At 43.2% G+C, this 12,628-nt stretch overlaps 1 protein-coding gene across 2 annotated transcripts in view; it reads left to right on the top strand.

Annotated features, from left to right (window-relative positions):
* KCNJ6 (potassium inwardly rectifying channel subfamily J member 6) overlaps nt 1-12,628 on the top strand; it is a 266,643-nt gene that overhangs the window by 65,607 nt on the left and 188,408 nt on the right. For both annotated transcript variants that reach the window (XM_070597901.1, XM_070597902.1), the window contains exon 2: nt 7,677-7,728. In XM_070597901.1, the coding sequence (XP_070454002.1) occupies nt 7,698-7,728 (31 nt within the window). In that variant the 5' untranslated portion in view covers nt 7,677-7,697. The remainder of the gene's footprint in view (nt 1-7,676; nt 7,729-12,628) is intronic.

Below are 12,628 nucleotides of genomic sequence, written 5' to 3'. Positions count from 1 at the left end.
GCCATATCACCAAGAGCATCCTGCATTGGCCTGCCCAGTGAGAATTTCACCTGCTCCTTCAAACACTCCCCTGCAGACATTTTTACCCAAAATTGTGAAAACTTCAGATCACCTTGAGAGTCTTTCACTCAGTAAACCAAGGATAAGAAGTACCTATCCTATGTAAAATTGGACCACATTCTGATGGGCAAGTTCTTCATTCTTCAAACTGCCGTGTCCCTTGGCTTCCAGGAGAGAGCACACTCTCTGGGTTTCCCCAAGGTGCTCACGCAGCTTCAGGCCTTGGCCCCCTTCTTCTTCCCACAGCTTCAGACATCACCCCAGCTCCAGTCCCAGTCTCCCTCCTGAGCAGCTCAGCCTGGCGCATAGCCTGCCGCAGTTTATGCCTTGATTTTCTGAGCTAGCCCTCTGCCACTCTTCTCACACTTGCCTCAGCCCACCTGACACCTGCTGTTCCTCAGGCACCAAAGTTCCCCACCTCTACATGTGCTGCTTCTCCGCCTGGAATATTCTGCTTGCCTCTCCCTTCCCCCATCACCCTCCTTCACTTCTTCACACATTGCACTTCTTCCTCTGTGAGGCTGCTCTGGTTCCACGAGTTAGAACTTCCATGAATTTGACACCCAACTCTACTCCTTACCAGCTTTGTGACCTGGAGCAATTTGCTCAACCTCTCTGTACCTCCATTTTTCCATCTGCAAAATGGGGATGACACTACCTATTTCATAGGCCATTGTGAGAATTAAATTAGATAGTCTAGTAATGCATTTATAGTGCCAGGCTATAATAAATGTTAGAGATTGCTATTTTCATTTTCTCATACCATACTTGCATGCTGACCACTCATTTCCATTAGTTTTTCATTAGGCAAAAAGCTGATCAGTGGATCTTAAATCCCCCGGCCTATATTTTTCAGCAACAACTCAAGACAATATATATGGCACCATATTATAGGAACACTTACTTGATTGGCCATCTGAGGATGTGGCATTTTCCTTTTCAGTCAGCCCTCAGGTGACCTGCTATGGCATCGTGTCAGGAAAGAGGAAAAGGGCCACAGCTGGCCCATTTGTAGAGAACCCTAAGAACAAGGTGGGAGACTAGGGGTCCCCTGTGGGAGAATTGCGAGGTGAAGTCCAATTGAGGATCTAAGTTCACAAAATTTTCACTTCCAACATTATATAAATGTTCTTTAAATGGTTGTAACTTGAAAAAAAGCAGTTTTCTGATGAATATAAACACACATTTTAGAGAGATAAAAATATCCGAGATGCATATATGACTGGTTTGAAATACGTCAACTATGATGAGTTTTCTCCTCATCCTTCAAAGCCCACTTCTGGGGAGCAGACAGTATGGCAGCCACAGTGCCAAACGTGCAGACCTCACTCAGCCCCACCAGCTCCTGCCCTCTGTGTGGGAGGGAGCCCCATGCAGCACAAAAGCACCTCCTCCATGCTCTCTAGAAGTCTTGCAGTCATGAATCCCTCTCTCTCCTTCTTTCTCTCTCTCTCTCTATAACACACACACACACACACAGAGTATCTTAGTCCTAGCTCTGAGCCACAGTCAGACTGTTACAATTGCCCTCATTAAAAATTCCTCTGTCATTTCAGACAGTCAGCGAGAAGTATATATCTGCCATGGTCCCAACAGAAAGCCACCCTCTCTTTACCTGAAACAGAGTGTGGACATAAATCACACACACACACACCCCCCAAGGAAACCACTGAGCGGTTATTTACATTCCCAGACATGGTAGAGAGAAGACAGTCAGACAATACGAAAATGAAATACCCACTGCCCCAAGGGTTAATGCTCTACCCAAGGAGTTCAATCTGATTTTAACAAGGCAGTTAGGATTGTGTTCAGCGTCTGTGGGCATGTTTTGCTCAAACATGTCATCACGATTCCCCCAAACTTTTCATTTTTCTCTTATCCCATTAATTATAAGTGGAGAGCCTCCTAGAGCAAAAGAACCCAGCTCTTCCAAGAGGCATGCCAAGGTTCCAGAAGCTTGTATTCTGATAGAGGATGTTGGAAATGGGAGTGTGCAGTACCTGGTCACAAGCTGTTGACACTCATGATGAGTAGTCCCCGGGGAGGCAGGCAGCCTTGGGTCATCTTAGATTCAGGGGAAATTGCTCTGTTATTTTTGACACAAATGCCAGAAGTCAGTATTTGCCCTTGAATAGCAAGAACAGGCTGTAGCCCTTAGCCCCCACACAGCAGCCAAAGAGAATAATGATTACAAACACACACATGCACACAGATGTAACACTTGAGTGTATTAGTCCACATTTTCTCATTTGTTCCTCACAACAAGCCTGTGAATGAGAGGATAGACACCATCTATCCCACTTTACAGATAAGCAAACTGAAGCTCCCAGAAGTCAGTTAGTATGTGATAAAGAAGTGGTAAGGCTGAGACAAAACCCTTCTAGACACGGCTTCCTTCCAGACTTCCCATCCTCTAGACTTCTCTGTCTCTTGCTCTCTCTCAAAATAATAATAACATCTAAGCAGCACAGACACAGGAAATAAGAACGACAAATTCTCAGGTCAAAGTAAGCTCCTTTCTCCAGACTGGTGAGAGTCCCATATTCTTGGTTTTTCTTTTTCTTTTGCAAAGAGAAAACAAGTTGATTATCTCAAACATCAAAACCCTTGGCACCCGGAAGAAAGATATTTCTTAGTGAAAGTTCTTGAAGCAAACAAGTCTTTTTCATCTTAAAATATCACCACTACTCACACTTTCTCCCAAACTAAGAGTGTACAGGCAGCCTCTTCCTGTGACTGACTATTGCTGGTGGCCCCTCAGCAAACAGCAAGCCATGTCTGAAACGAACGGACCAGGAAACTCGCCAAAAAAAGTAAAATTTCTCATTCAGGCCCATGGGGCTTTTCAGTGGCAGAGACCTCTGGTCTACCAGGCACTGCTTCCCAGCCATGATGGTGGTGTCAATGGGAGCCCCCAGATGAGGCAACTGGGAGGCAGGACTTGGCTTTTCCGAAGGTCTTGGAAAAGGGTACACCCATAATAAATGATGCAGTATAATATATGGACACATTGGAGTATGAACACGTCTAGACATAAAACTCAGGAAAGATGGTCAGGAAGAGCCGGGTAAAACTGCAGAGACTGAGTGGTATCCAGCAGAGTTCTTAGAGGTGAATTTGGAGCACAAGGAGGAAATAGAAATAGGGATGTTTAGGCAGAGGGAACAGTGGTTGCCAGGCAGGAAGATACCTGTAACCAGGGTGTGAGTGAAAAAGACAGAGCCATTCAGATAACCAGCCCTGGCCAAAAGACAAGGATCACATGCTTACTTGCTAGAGAGGGACTGAAAGATTTCAAACAGGGGATGCCTAGGTCAAGTTTGCATTTTAGATGGATCCCCCAGGGTCATTTCAAGATAACTCCTCAGTGTTGCGGGTAAGACTGGAGGCAAGTAGAAGCAACATCAATAGTCCCTTTAAAAGACCACAGCTAAGGGAGGTCAGATTTAAAATATGTGAAATATCGGAAGTGAGAAAGAAAAAGGAGGTGAGGTGTCCCACATTTCTGGCTTAGGCACAGTGTGTGTGGTGATCCCATATACTAAAGACAGAGAATGGAAGAGGAAGCCCAGGTGTGAGCGGCTTGGGCAGGGGGACCGGTGGAAAGTGTGTCGGGAATAGAAATTAGCTTTGAACATGTTGCTTTGGAACACCCATTGAGCATCTGTGTGGCGCAGTCCAGTTGACAGCAGGAGGTCAATGGAGAGGTCAGAGCTGGAGATACAAATTAGGAAGTCATCAGCCGTTTGTGGAAATTAGAAACGTTGCTGTGCGTGAGACTGCTTGAAGAAGGAACACAGAGAAGGCAAATCTGGGAAACTCCAACAGCACCAGGATTGCTGTATGAGAAGTCCTGTCTCAATATGCTTATGTACAGTGGACCCTGAGGTTTCTGGCAGAGTAGAGGTTGTTGATAAGAGGAAGAGACCAGCTTGGTGGAAATTCCTTTCCTGGCATGGGCTTCAGTTTCATCAACTGCATCCCTGTAGGGTTGGACTTGACATCTCTAAAAGAATCTCTTCCAGGTTTAATATGCTATAATTCTAAGTCTCTTCTCAGTACTTTAAATCCAATAACCAGCAAATTTACTTTGGAGGAAACTCTTGGCTTCAGAAAAAGGAGGAGAATTTTCTTGGGATCGAGAATGGCATGTAAATGCTTTATCAGGGACGCATGCCATGCGATTGCAAACCTCAACTTTCTGATAATGAGTGAAGGACATAAGGAGTTTAAACGCACCTCATAGAATGACTAAACTGCTTACAGAAAAACATGTGCCATTTCCACCATAAGTTGTGAGATATATGAATCAAACTAAGAGAGCCAAATTTAGGATTTTTAAGGGCCCCTCCCCCTTAAAAATCCCCTTCAATGTCAGAAATTTTCACTTAACTATGGGGAAGAGAAAAATGCTGATACAGGCTGTATGTGATTTCTCCAGGACTAGGGTACTCAACACATCTGAATAAAAATAGCTGCAAGGACCACCCACCAGCGTGACTAGGGTACAAAAGGTGGCAGGGTCCTTGGGTCACAAGAGGTAAAGTAGGGGACACACACACAAGAAGATGGACAAACTTGACAAGGCTTTGTAAGGATATAATGCTGCAATCTGGGAGCATGTGGCTTGGAGAATCTCATGACTGGGGCCATCAGAGGAGAATGATCAGAGTCTGTGATCCAGAGTGAGGACTGATAAGCACAGAACCAGAGACTGAAAGGGAAGTAAGTAACAGACAAGGAGAGAGAGTGGAACCAGAGGGGCTAAGCCAGCAGCAGAGCTAGGCTAAGAGGTGAGGTGGAGGGCCAATGATGGAGCAGGCAGAGACAGAACGAGGTTCCCACAGGTCAGGAATGTATTTCACAGATTTCTCACCATGGAGTGGCTTCTGTGCTTGAATTGTCACAAACCACTAGGGGCGACTCATCTTTGAAGCAGTCTCTGTGCACACTCCTGTGAACTATTGTTGCTATGATAAGTTCCCCTTTGCCTGTTTGATTTTCTCTGCTATACTCTTAGCCTCTCCAATAGCCCTGCTGTTTCTCTGCATCTTGACATAAACCACATGGCAGGCTAAATATCATGGGTTAAATGGTAGATTATGGTTCCTTGGCTCCTTCTGTTCTCAAGGGCAATTATTAGTTTAAGTAAGAGGCAGCGCCTTGATTTCATTGCTATGAATAAATACTGAGCTTGGGAAAATCCAGTGGACTTGTGATGTGCAAAGCTGTCTGTTGACACTCCGAGCAGACTCTCTCAGTTTGGGAATAGTGGCACGAGAAGGATGAATAATGATTTTGTCAACCGTACTTCAACACCCAAGCCATGACACAGCCACTCAGGTGCTAGCCAAGCTGCTGGAACGTGCTCAGCACTATACTATGGCCAACAGGAAAAATAAATGCCACCTTTGGCTTCCAAGAACTAAAATATTGATGGCAGAGGAGCTGGAGCACAGCATCAGGAAACTAAGAGTCGATGACATACTGACGACATATGAAGGATTGCTGTGGTTGTTCATACACAAAAGGTCAGAGAAAGGAAAATGACAGCATAAAATAAGAAGATTCCGGTTTTTTGCCTATCGGTTTGGCAAAGATTGAGGGACAAAAAACACTAATGCGATTGGCAGGTTGGCAAGAATGTAAGGAAATACACACTTTTATACACTTTTGGATCCAAACTTCAGGAGCAACAGCTGAGCAATGTGTGTCAAAATATTTAATATTCCTACTTTTTGACCAAATCATGCCTAACCCTAAGATTTATCCTCAGTTAACAGGACAACTGCACAAAGATGGGAGTTCAATGATGCTCATCACCACGTTTTATAAAACAGTGGAAATATGTAAGCAAATTAAATGGAATCTGGTTAAGGAAATTACGTATAACCCGTGCTGAATGCCATGCAGTCTTTAAAAAAGTGATGATATATTCTACCTCTAGTGACAAAGAAAGATGGATGACATGGTATTAAGTGAAAGAGCAGCTTATAAAATTGTATGTAGAGCCAGCCCTGATGGCTTAGTGGTTACAGTTCGGCATTCTCACTGCTTCAGCTGCCAGGGTTCAGTTCCCGGCCACAGAACCACTCCCCTCGTCTGTCAGTAGCCACGCTGTGGCAGCTCACATAAAAGAACGAGAAGGACTTAAAACTAGGATATATAACCATGCCCTGGGGCTTTGGGGAGAAAAAAAAAGTGGAAGATTGGCACCAGCTGTTAGCTCAGGGAGGCTCCTTTCTTGAAAAAAAAATTGTACGTAGAGCACAGTAGTCCCTGCTTAGCAATAAGGGAACATGCCAAGAGCCCCGGTGGATGCCTGAAACTGCAGACAGAACCAAATCCTATATAGACTATGTTTTTTCCTATACATAGATACCTACGATAAAGTTTAATTTATCAATTAGGCACAGTAAGAGATTAACAATGATAACTAATAACAAAATAGAACTGTAACAATATACTGTAATAAAGGTTATGTGAGTGTGGTCTCTCTCTCTTTCTCGCAAAATATCTTATTGTACAATACTCATCCTTCTTACCTGTGATGGTATGAGATGATACGATGCCTTCATGGTGAGATCAAGAGAGGTGGATGACATACCCATTGTGACACAGAGTTCTTTTCAGACCACAGTTGACTAAGGAAAGGGGCCTACTGTATAAATGCTTATATTTATAAAATTGGGATCATACTTCCTTTTCTGTATTTATTCACAGGTATAGAAATGGGAATAAAAAGTTGTTTACCAAAATATAACAGTAGTCTCCTCTGGGGGTGGCATTATGAGAGAGCTGTATTTTCTAATCTATAATTTTTTAATATTTTGAGTTTTTGAGTAGTGAACATGTATTAATTTCATAATCAAAAAACAATAAGGCTGAAAAAAAGTAAAATAATAGTGGCCAATGTTTCAGTTACTACACCTGTTAAGAACCCAAAGAAATTGAAGAGAACTTTTCAGTAGAGATGACCATTATTCTTAATACGTCCAAAGTAATTTTTTAATTAGGACAGATTCAACATATGCACCTATCATTCTGGCTCTCAAACTCAGTGGCTTATAACTTATAAACTGATTGAAACAAAATATTTTCAGCCCCAAATAGAAAAAGTTATACTCCCGTCAAAAGTGATGACCTTCAAAACACTCCAGGAACTCACAAAAGTAAGACAAAGAAAAATGCATAAAATCTATTTAGCTTTTAGGAGAAAAAGAAATCAAATGATGACAAAAATGTCAGCTCCAAAAATACTGAAAAAGCTTCAACAGGAGAAAATAGGGAGTAAAAGATTGGCATATGGATGTCAAAAATCCAGTGTCAAAGAGGTTTTGAGAATGGGTCGTGCGTCACCAATTATATATATCCAATATCAGTGTGACAACGCTCATTTCCAAGACCAGTGGCAAGTTTTTTAATGTCCTAAAAATCTGTTTTTGGAGACTGACTAATCATGTAGCTATAATGTGAGACTTTTAAATTCATTTCATCGTTGATAACCAAATTCTGACATAGGAAAAAGAAGGGAGAGAGAGCTGTGACAGTCCCACTGTGTCAATTCATATCTAAGATGTGTTTTATACATAATTGTCTTTTCTTCTCATCTCCAGAAAAAGCACAAAGAAGAAACCATGACGATGGCCAAGTTGACAGAATCCATGAGTGAGTAACTTGAAATTTATTCTTTATTTTTGGTTTTGAAGGAAAACTGCAAAATCTTGCAAAAACCACATCCCCCTGTGATTATCCAGTCTCTCTCTTTCACTCTTGCAATAGCCAAGGTTTATTTAACACATACCGCATTGTGTTGATGTTATGTTATGCATTATTCAAAATTCATCTTGTATGGGGTCAAATTCTGTCCTGAAATTGTTACCCAAAGTATGGAGCTGAAGAATCCAAATGGATTTTGTTTGTAACACTGCCCTGGGGGTTGGGGTCCACAAACTTGTCTTATGAGACTTGTCAAAGTCAGCTGAAGTTTTATGTGTAGATATTCCATAGGCTGGATAATCTACAGAGAAGAAAAAGTGGTTTATCATTGTTAAACCTTTTAAGTGTAATTCAGAAATTTCAGATGGAATTATTAAAAAGATGGAGTGCTTGGTGGGGCCATCCCCATGGTGTAGGTAAGGGAAAGGATCTTAGAGTCATGCAATGCATTCTTCTCAGACCTGGAATGAAATAGTGAGGTTGCCGATACCATTGCAAAACTGACATGCTTGTGTTGTCATTGTAGGACACTTGGTCCTGTCCAAGGCATCCATCAGACATTTGGTCCATGTCAAAAGGTCTTTAACATTTGGTCCTGTCCAAAATGTCCACAAGCATATTTAGTCTATGACAAATGGTTTTGGACAGGCCAAATATCAAGGACCTTTAGGTGTGGACCCAATGTCTCCAGGGACTTTTTGGACAGGATCAAATATGACCAGATATCAAGGACATTTTGGCATGGACCAAATATGCTCATGGACATTTTGGACAAGACCAAATGTCAAGGACATTTTAGCATGGACCAAATGTCTGCTAACCTGGACAACACCAACTAATTCACAATCCACAGCATATTAGCAGATTTAGTTCTAATCTCTAAATCCTAAGTCACCAGCGCAAATAACCCACAGGTTCTCTGAATGCTAGAACGATCAATGGCTTGGAACCTAGCATCATTGTCAATGAATAGAGTCTGGAGTTTGTGGATGGGTTAAACTAGATAGTGTTGCGTGTGAGTTGTGATGCTAACAGTTTTCACAATAAGGCTCATGTTAGAAATTGATATTCTAGTTCAGTGAACATTTTTTTTAACTCACCTGAATTGTATTAATTGAATTAAGGGCACTATAAGAGATCTACTGGTCAATATTTCCTATAAAGGTATTTTAGTTTTCCATCTCTATTGGATTCAGATGCATTTAAATTAGAGCCCGTCACTGGATTACTGATTGATTGGGTTTAGGTTTCAGGTTTGCCTCTGCAAGAATGCTAATGACTTTGATGTATGACTCCATTGGCTTAATAAAAATCTGTCAAAATTGAGTTCCAAACCCTTGGGTAGATCAAACGGTACAGAATTCTCTTAATTTGCTTTGTCTTTATGGAAAAGATCACATAGACACGTTCAACACACAAAGAAATTTAAAGTGTGAGAACAGACCTTGGAATCAGACCCAACATCTCAATTCACCAATTCTTACACAGATAAAGAACATTACAAAATATAAGAAGTGCTATAATTCTTCTAGGTGCTTGCTATGGAATATTAATCATGTGGTCAACATAAATAAATGTTTCATCAAAAGTAAATTCATAAGTAATGTTATATACAACTATACATTCATTGTACATAAGAAATCTACAAGGAAATAAACACAATTAAGGAGATTCTATCAGTAGGCTAAGCAAAGAATTAACATATAATCACTACACAATAAATTTGATGGGAATAGCAAATGCATGGCCACTGGAGAAAAGGGATATAAACGGAACCACAAATGCCCAGGGCACAGTGCACTGAATGGGTTTCCAGAGCCAGTAAACACTTTACTTGTTAAACTGCCAAGCAAAACCCATCTGATTACTAGAACGTCTCTATGTTTCACTAGAACTGATATCGATTCTTGAATCACCATGGGGTCCAAATGCTGTCGATGGCTATTCAAGTACCATAAGGCGGATGGGGTATCTTCTTCAACTTCTAGAGCAAGGATGAGGAGTATTTCTTTCTATCACATTCCATTAATCAACCACCTCAAAAAAATCAATTTTAGTTATTTTTTTAAAAGGCAAGCAAGAGACACAAAAATAGTAACAGGTTTTTTAAACGTTTAACTAAAAACAACTTTATTTAATAAACACAAGATAATACTTCAAGATATTTTTATGTCACATTGTTGAAAGGAGAAGGGGACGTGATATGGAAGGGAAAAAAGCAGAAAAAGGTAGAAAAACAGATGCAGAGGAAGAAATAGAGAGACAGCAAAAATACACACAAAAAAATGTACATAGGAAAAAACGTATATGAAAAAAGAGTCAGAGAAGGAGCCATTGAGGAGGAAAGAAAGAAAATCGCAAGGAGCAAAGAGAAGACAGAGGGAGGTTGAACAGGGTCTAAAATTAGTAAACTGCACACTTGCATTTACTGGCTGCGGACTTTCAATCTTCCAAAGCCTATTGATTTTTTTCCACCACCCCCTGACATTTTAATCTCTGTTTGCATCTTGGAAGTAGATATTTTCATCCTTAAACCTCCAGAAAGGGACAGCCAAAAGCCCCACGCTGGAGGGAGTTACTCTGAGCTTGCCCGTCAATAACCAGCACTTTATTACCCCATCCGCTAACCGAAATCGAACTGAAAGCCTTACCCAAGTGGAGACTCCTGACCTTGTCTATAAATAGATGTATGGTGACCCAAACAAGGAAACCGAATCCTGCACTGTGCTGTCATTAGAAGTGACATATCGGAGCAGGCGGGCCCTGTCCTGGCCACTTGAATCGAAATCGGTGACAAATAGGAGGTGTGCAAGTAGCCCGGGGCTCTGGAATCATGGTCTGGATGGGGTAGCTTTGTAGGCTGTTCTTACATCAATTTCTGTAGGTCATTTACTTCGTGGTCATTGCCTGCTAATGTGTCATCCTGCACGCCCGGGAACGTGTCCAATGCAGCATAGGAATTCTCTCCACACAGGTCAATTCAGGATGCGGATGATAATCAACTACCTGGCCTCATGCCTGGTGATGGAGTAGCAAGGGTGGGACATGTAGAGAGGCTTGGCTCTGATGCCTTCTCCCGGCTGCAAGGCCCCTTCCGGAGGCCCCCTGCCCAGGGTTCTGCAGGGGTTCCTGGAGTGGCACTTTTGCCTCCTTCTCCACATCAGTCGCATGTTTTCAGTGCATCACTGTAGTGGTAGATGGTGGGCCCCTGAGGTGCATGTGCCCCACCCTGGCTCACTGTGAATCGCTGTGGGAGGAGTTGATTCCCTGCACGACGGTTGCATTCTGTTGTCACCTGTCCAGTCTCTCTTGGGCATGCATGGCCCAAGCTTTTCCTTTGCCAGCCAGAGAGTATCCCTTCCAGCCTTCCCCACCAGTCACCCTACCCAGGCCGTCCCTGTGGTTATCACCACATAATACATCTACACGAGAAAGAGGAGTTACTCACCATCATTTTCAAACAAACAGCAGAAGGGCAGCTGTACCCTGAGGAGCTCCAGGGTGGTCCTTTCCTAGTCAGGGCAGAGGGAGTGGGTCCTGGCTCCTCCCCCTGCCCAGAACCAAGGACCTGTCTGCTGTCTCAGGTCTTGGCTGTCTCCTTCGATGTAGAGGGAATTCCTCCTATGATTAAAGAAATGGCTCAAATTTAGCCCAGATTTGAAATGTCCTAGTGTCAAATGAAATGAGGAGAACCAATTACAATCCCCACACATTAAATTAGCTCCATAAAAGCACAATGGTTTTTTAATCATTTATCCCCTCCTTATGGAGCCGCTATTATAATCGGCATTGTGTTAAGGCATGGAAAGATAAGAAAACGAGGTTCCTGCCCACACCATGTGAACGTTTTGGGGCAAAGGAGGCAGGAGACTCAGCTACAGCACAGAGAAATGCGCTCTTTCAGAGGCCGCCTGACAAGTACTGCAGCTGGAGGCGCATGCCCAGCAAGACTCTCCTTCCATGGACTTCCAACGTGGGCGTGCACCATAAATGCACCCAAAGGATGCAGAGGTTCCACCAGACAGCTGAGGGGAATGTGAGGGCCAGGACCCAGGACCCAAGACCAGCATGGGAAGGACAGAGGTGTGAGGACATGGCGGGCTGGGGGAAGAACAGAGCATTGATGACAGCAGCAAGGAGCCGGGGCAGCAAGACTGCAGATAGCTGGGCACAGAGGCAAGAGTCAGGTCACAGAAGGACCAGTGTCCCACTTGGGTTTTCCTGTGGATGATGGAGCAGCACTTAAAGTTTTTAAACAGATTAGCATTTTAGAACAATCACACAAAGGCCTCATGGGGCAGACCTTAGGTTGGGGCAAAGTGGACGAAAGCAGCCAGGAGCTGGTACAGCAAACGAGCTGGTTGCCTCGGAGAGCCAGATGAGGGTGCACCTGAAACGCGTGAAAGAGGACCAGTGGGATGTGGTGGAGATGGGAAGGAAGGACGTGGGGATGCCCCCCATGCTTTGAGCCTAGTGGAGGGGCATGGCTGAAGCTTCCAGGAGCCCCCAAGGCTGGAAATGCAGGTGGGAGGCAGGGTGATTTGAGGGGCTGATACAATGGGCTCGAATTTGAATGCATTGAGTTGAGGAAATGCACAATGGTAGGGTACAGGCTTCCATTGTTTGGAGTCATTTTTAGTACTCCATCAGCCCACCTTTATACAGAGTCACCCACTCTCCAGGGTGCAAAGGGAGCAGGTGTGAGGGTATCGGAAGGAGAGGCTGGTCACACTGCGGTAACAATAAAACATCTCTGCAGCTTAACACACACGCACACACACATACGTGCATGCATATATTTATGTCTCCCTTGTGTCACTTGTCCACACTGGTCAGCCACGCATCAGCA

The sequence above is a fragment of the Equus przewalskii genome, chromosome 27, assembly GCF_037783145.1.
Source record: "Equus przewalskii isolate Varuska chromosome 27, EquPr2, whole genome shotgun sequence".
In the NCBI taxonomy this organism is placed as follows: domain Eukaryota; kingdom Metazoa; phylum Chordata; class Mammalia; order Perissodactyla; family Equidae; genus Equus; species Equus przewalskii.
Note: the sequence above shows the minus strand (reverse complement) of the source record. Positions and strands in the feature narration are given on the sequence as shown.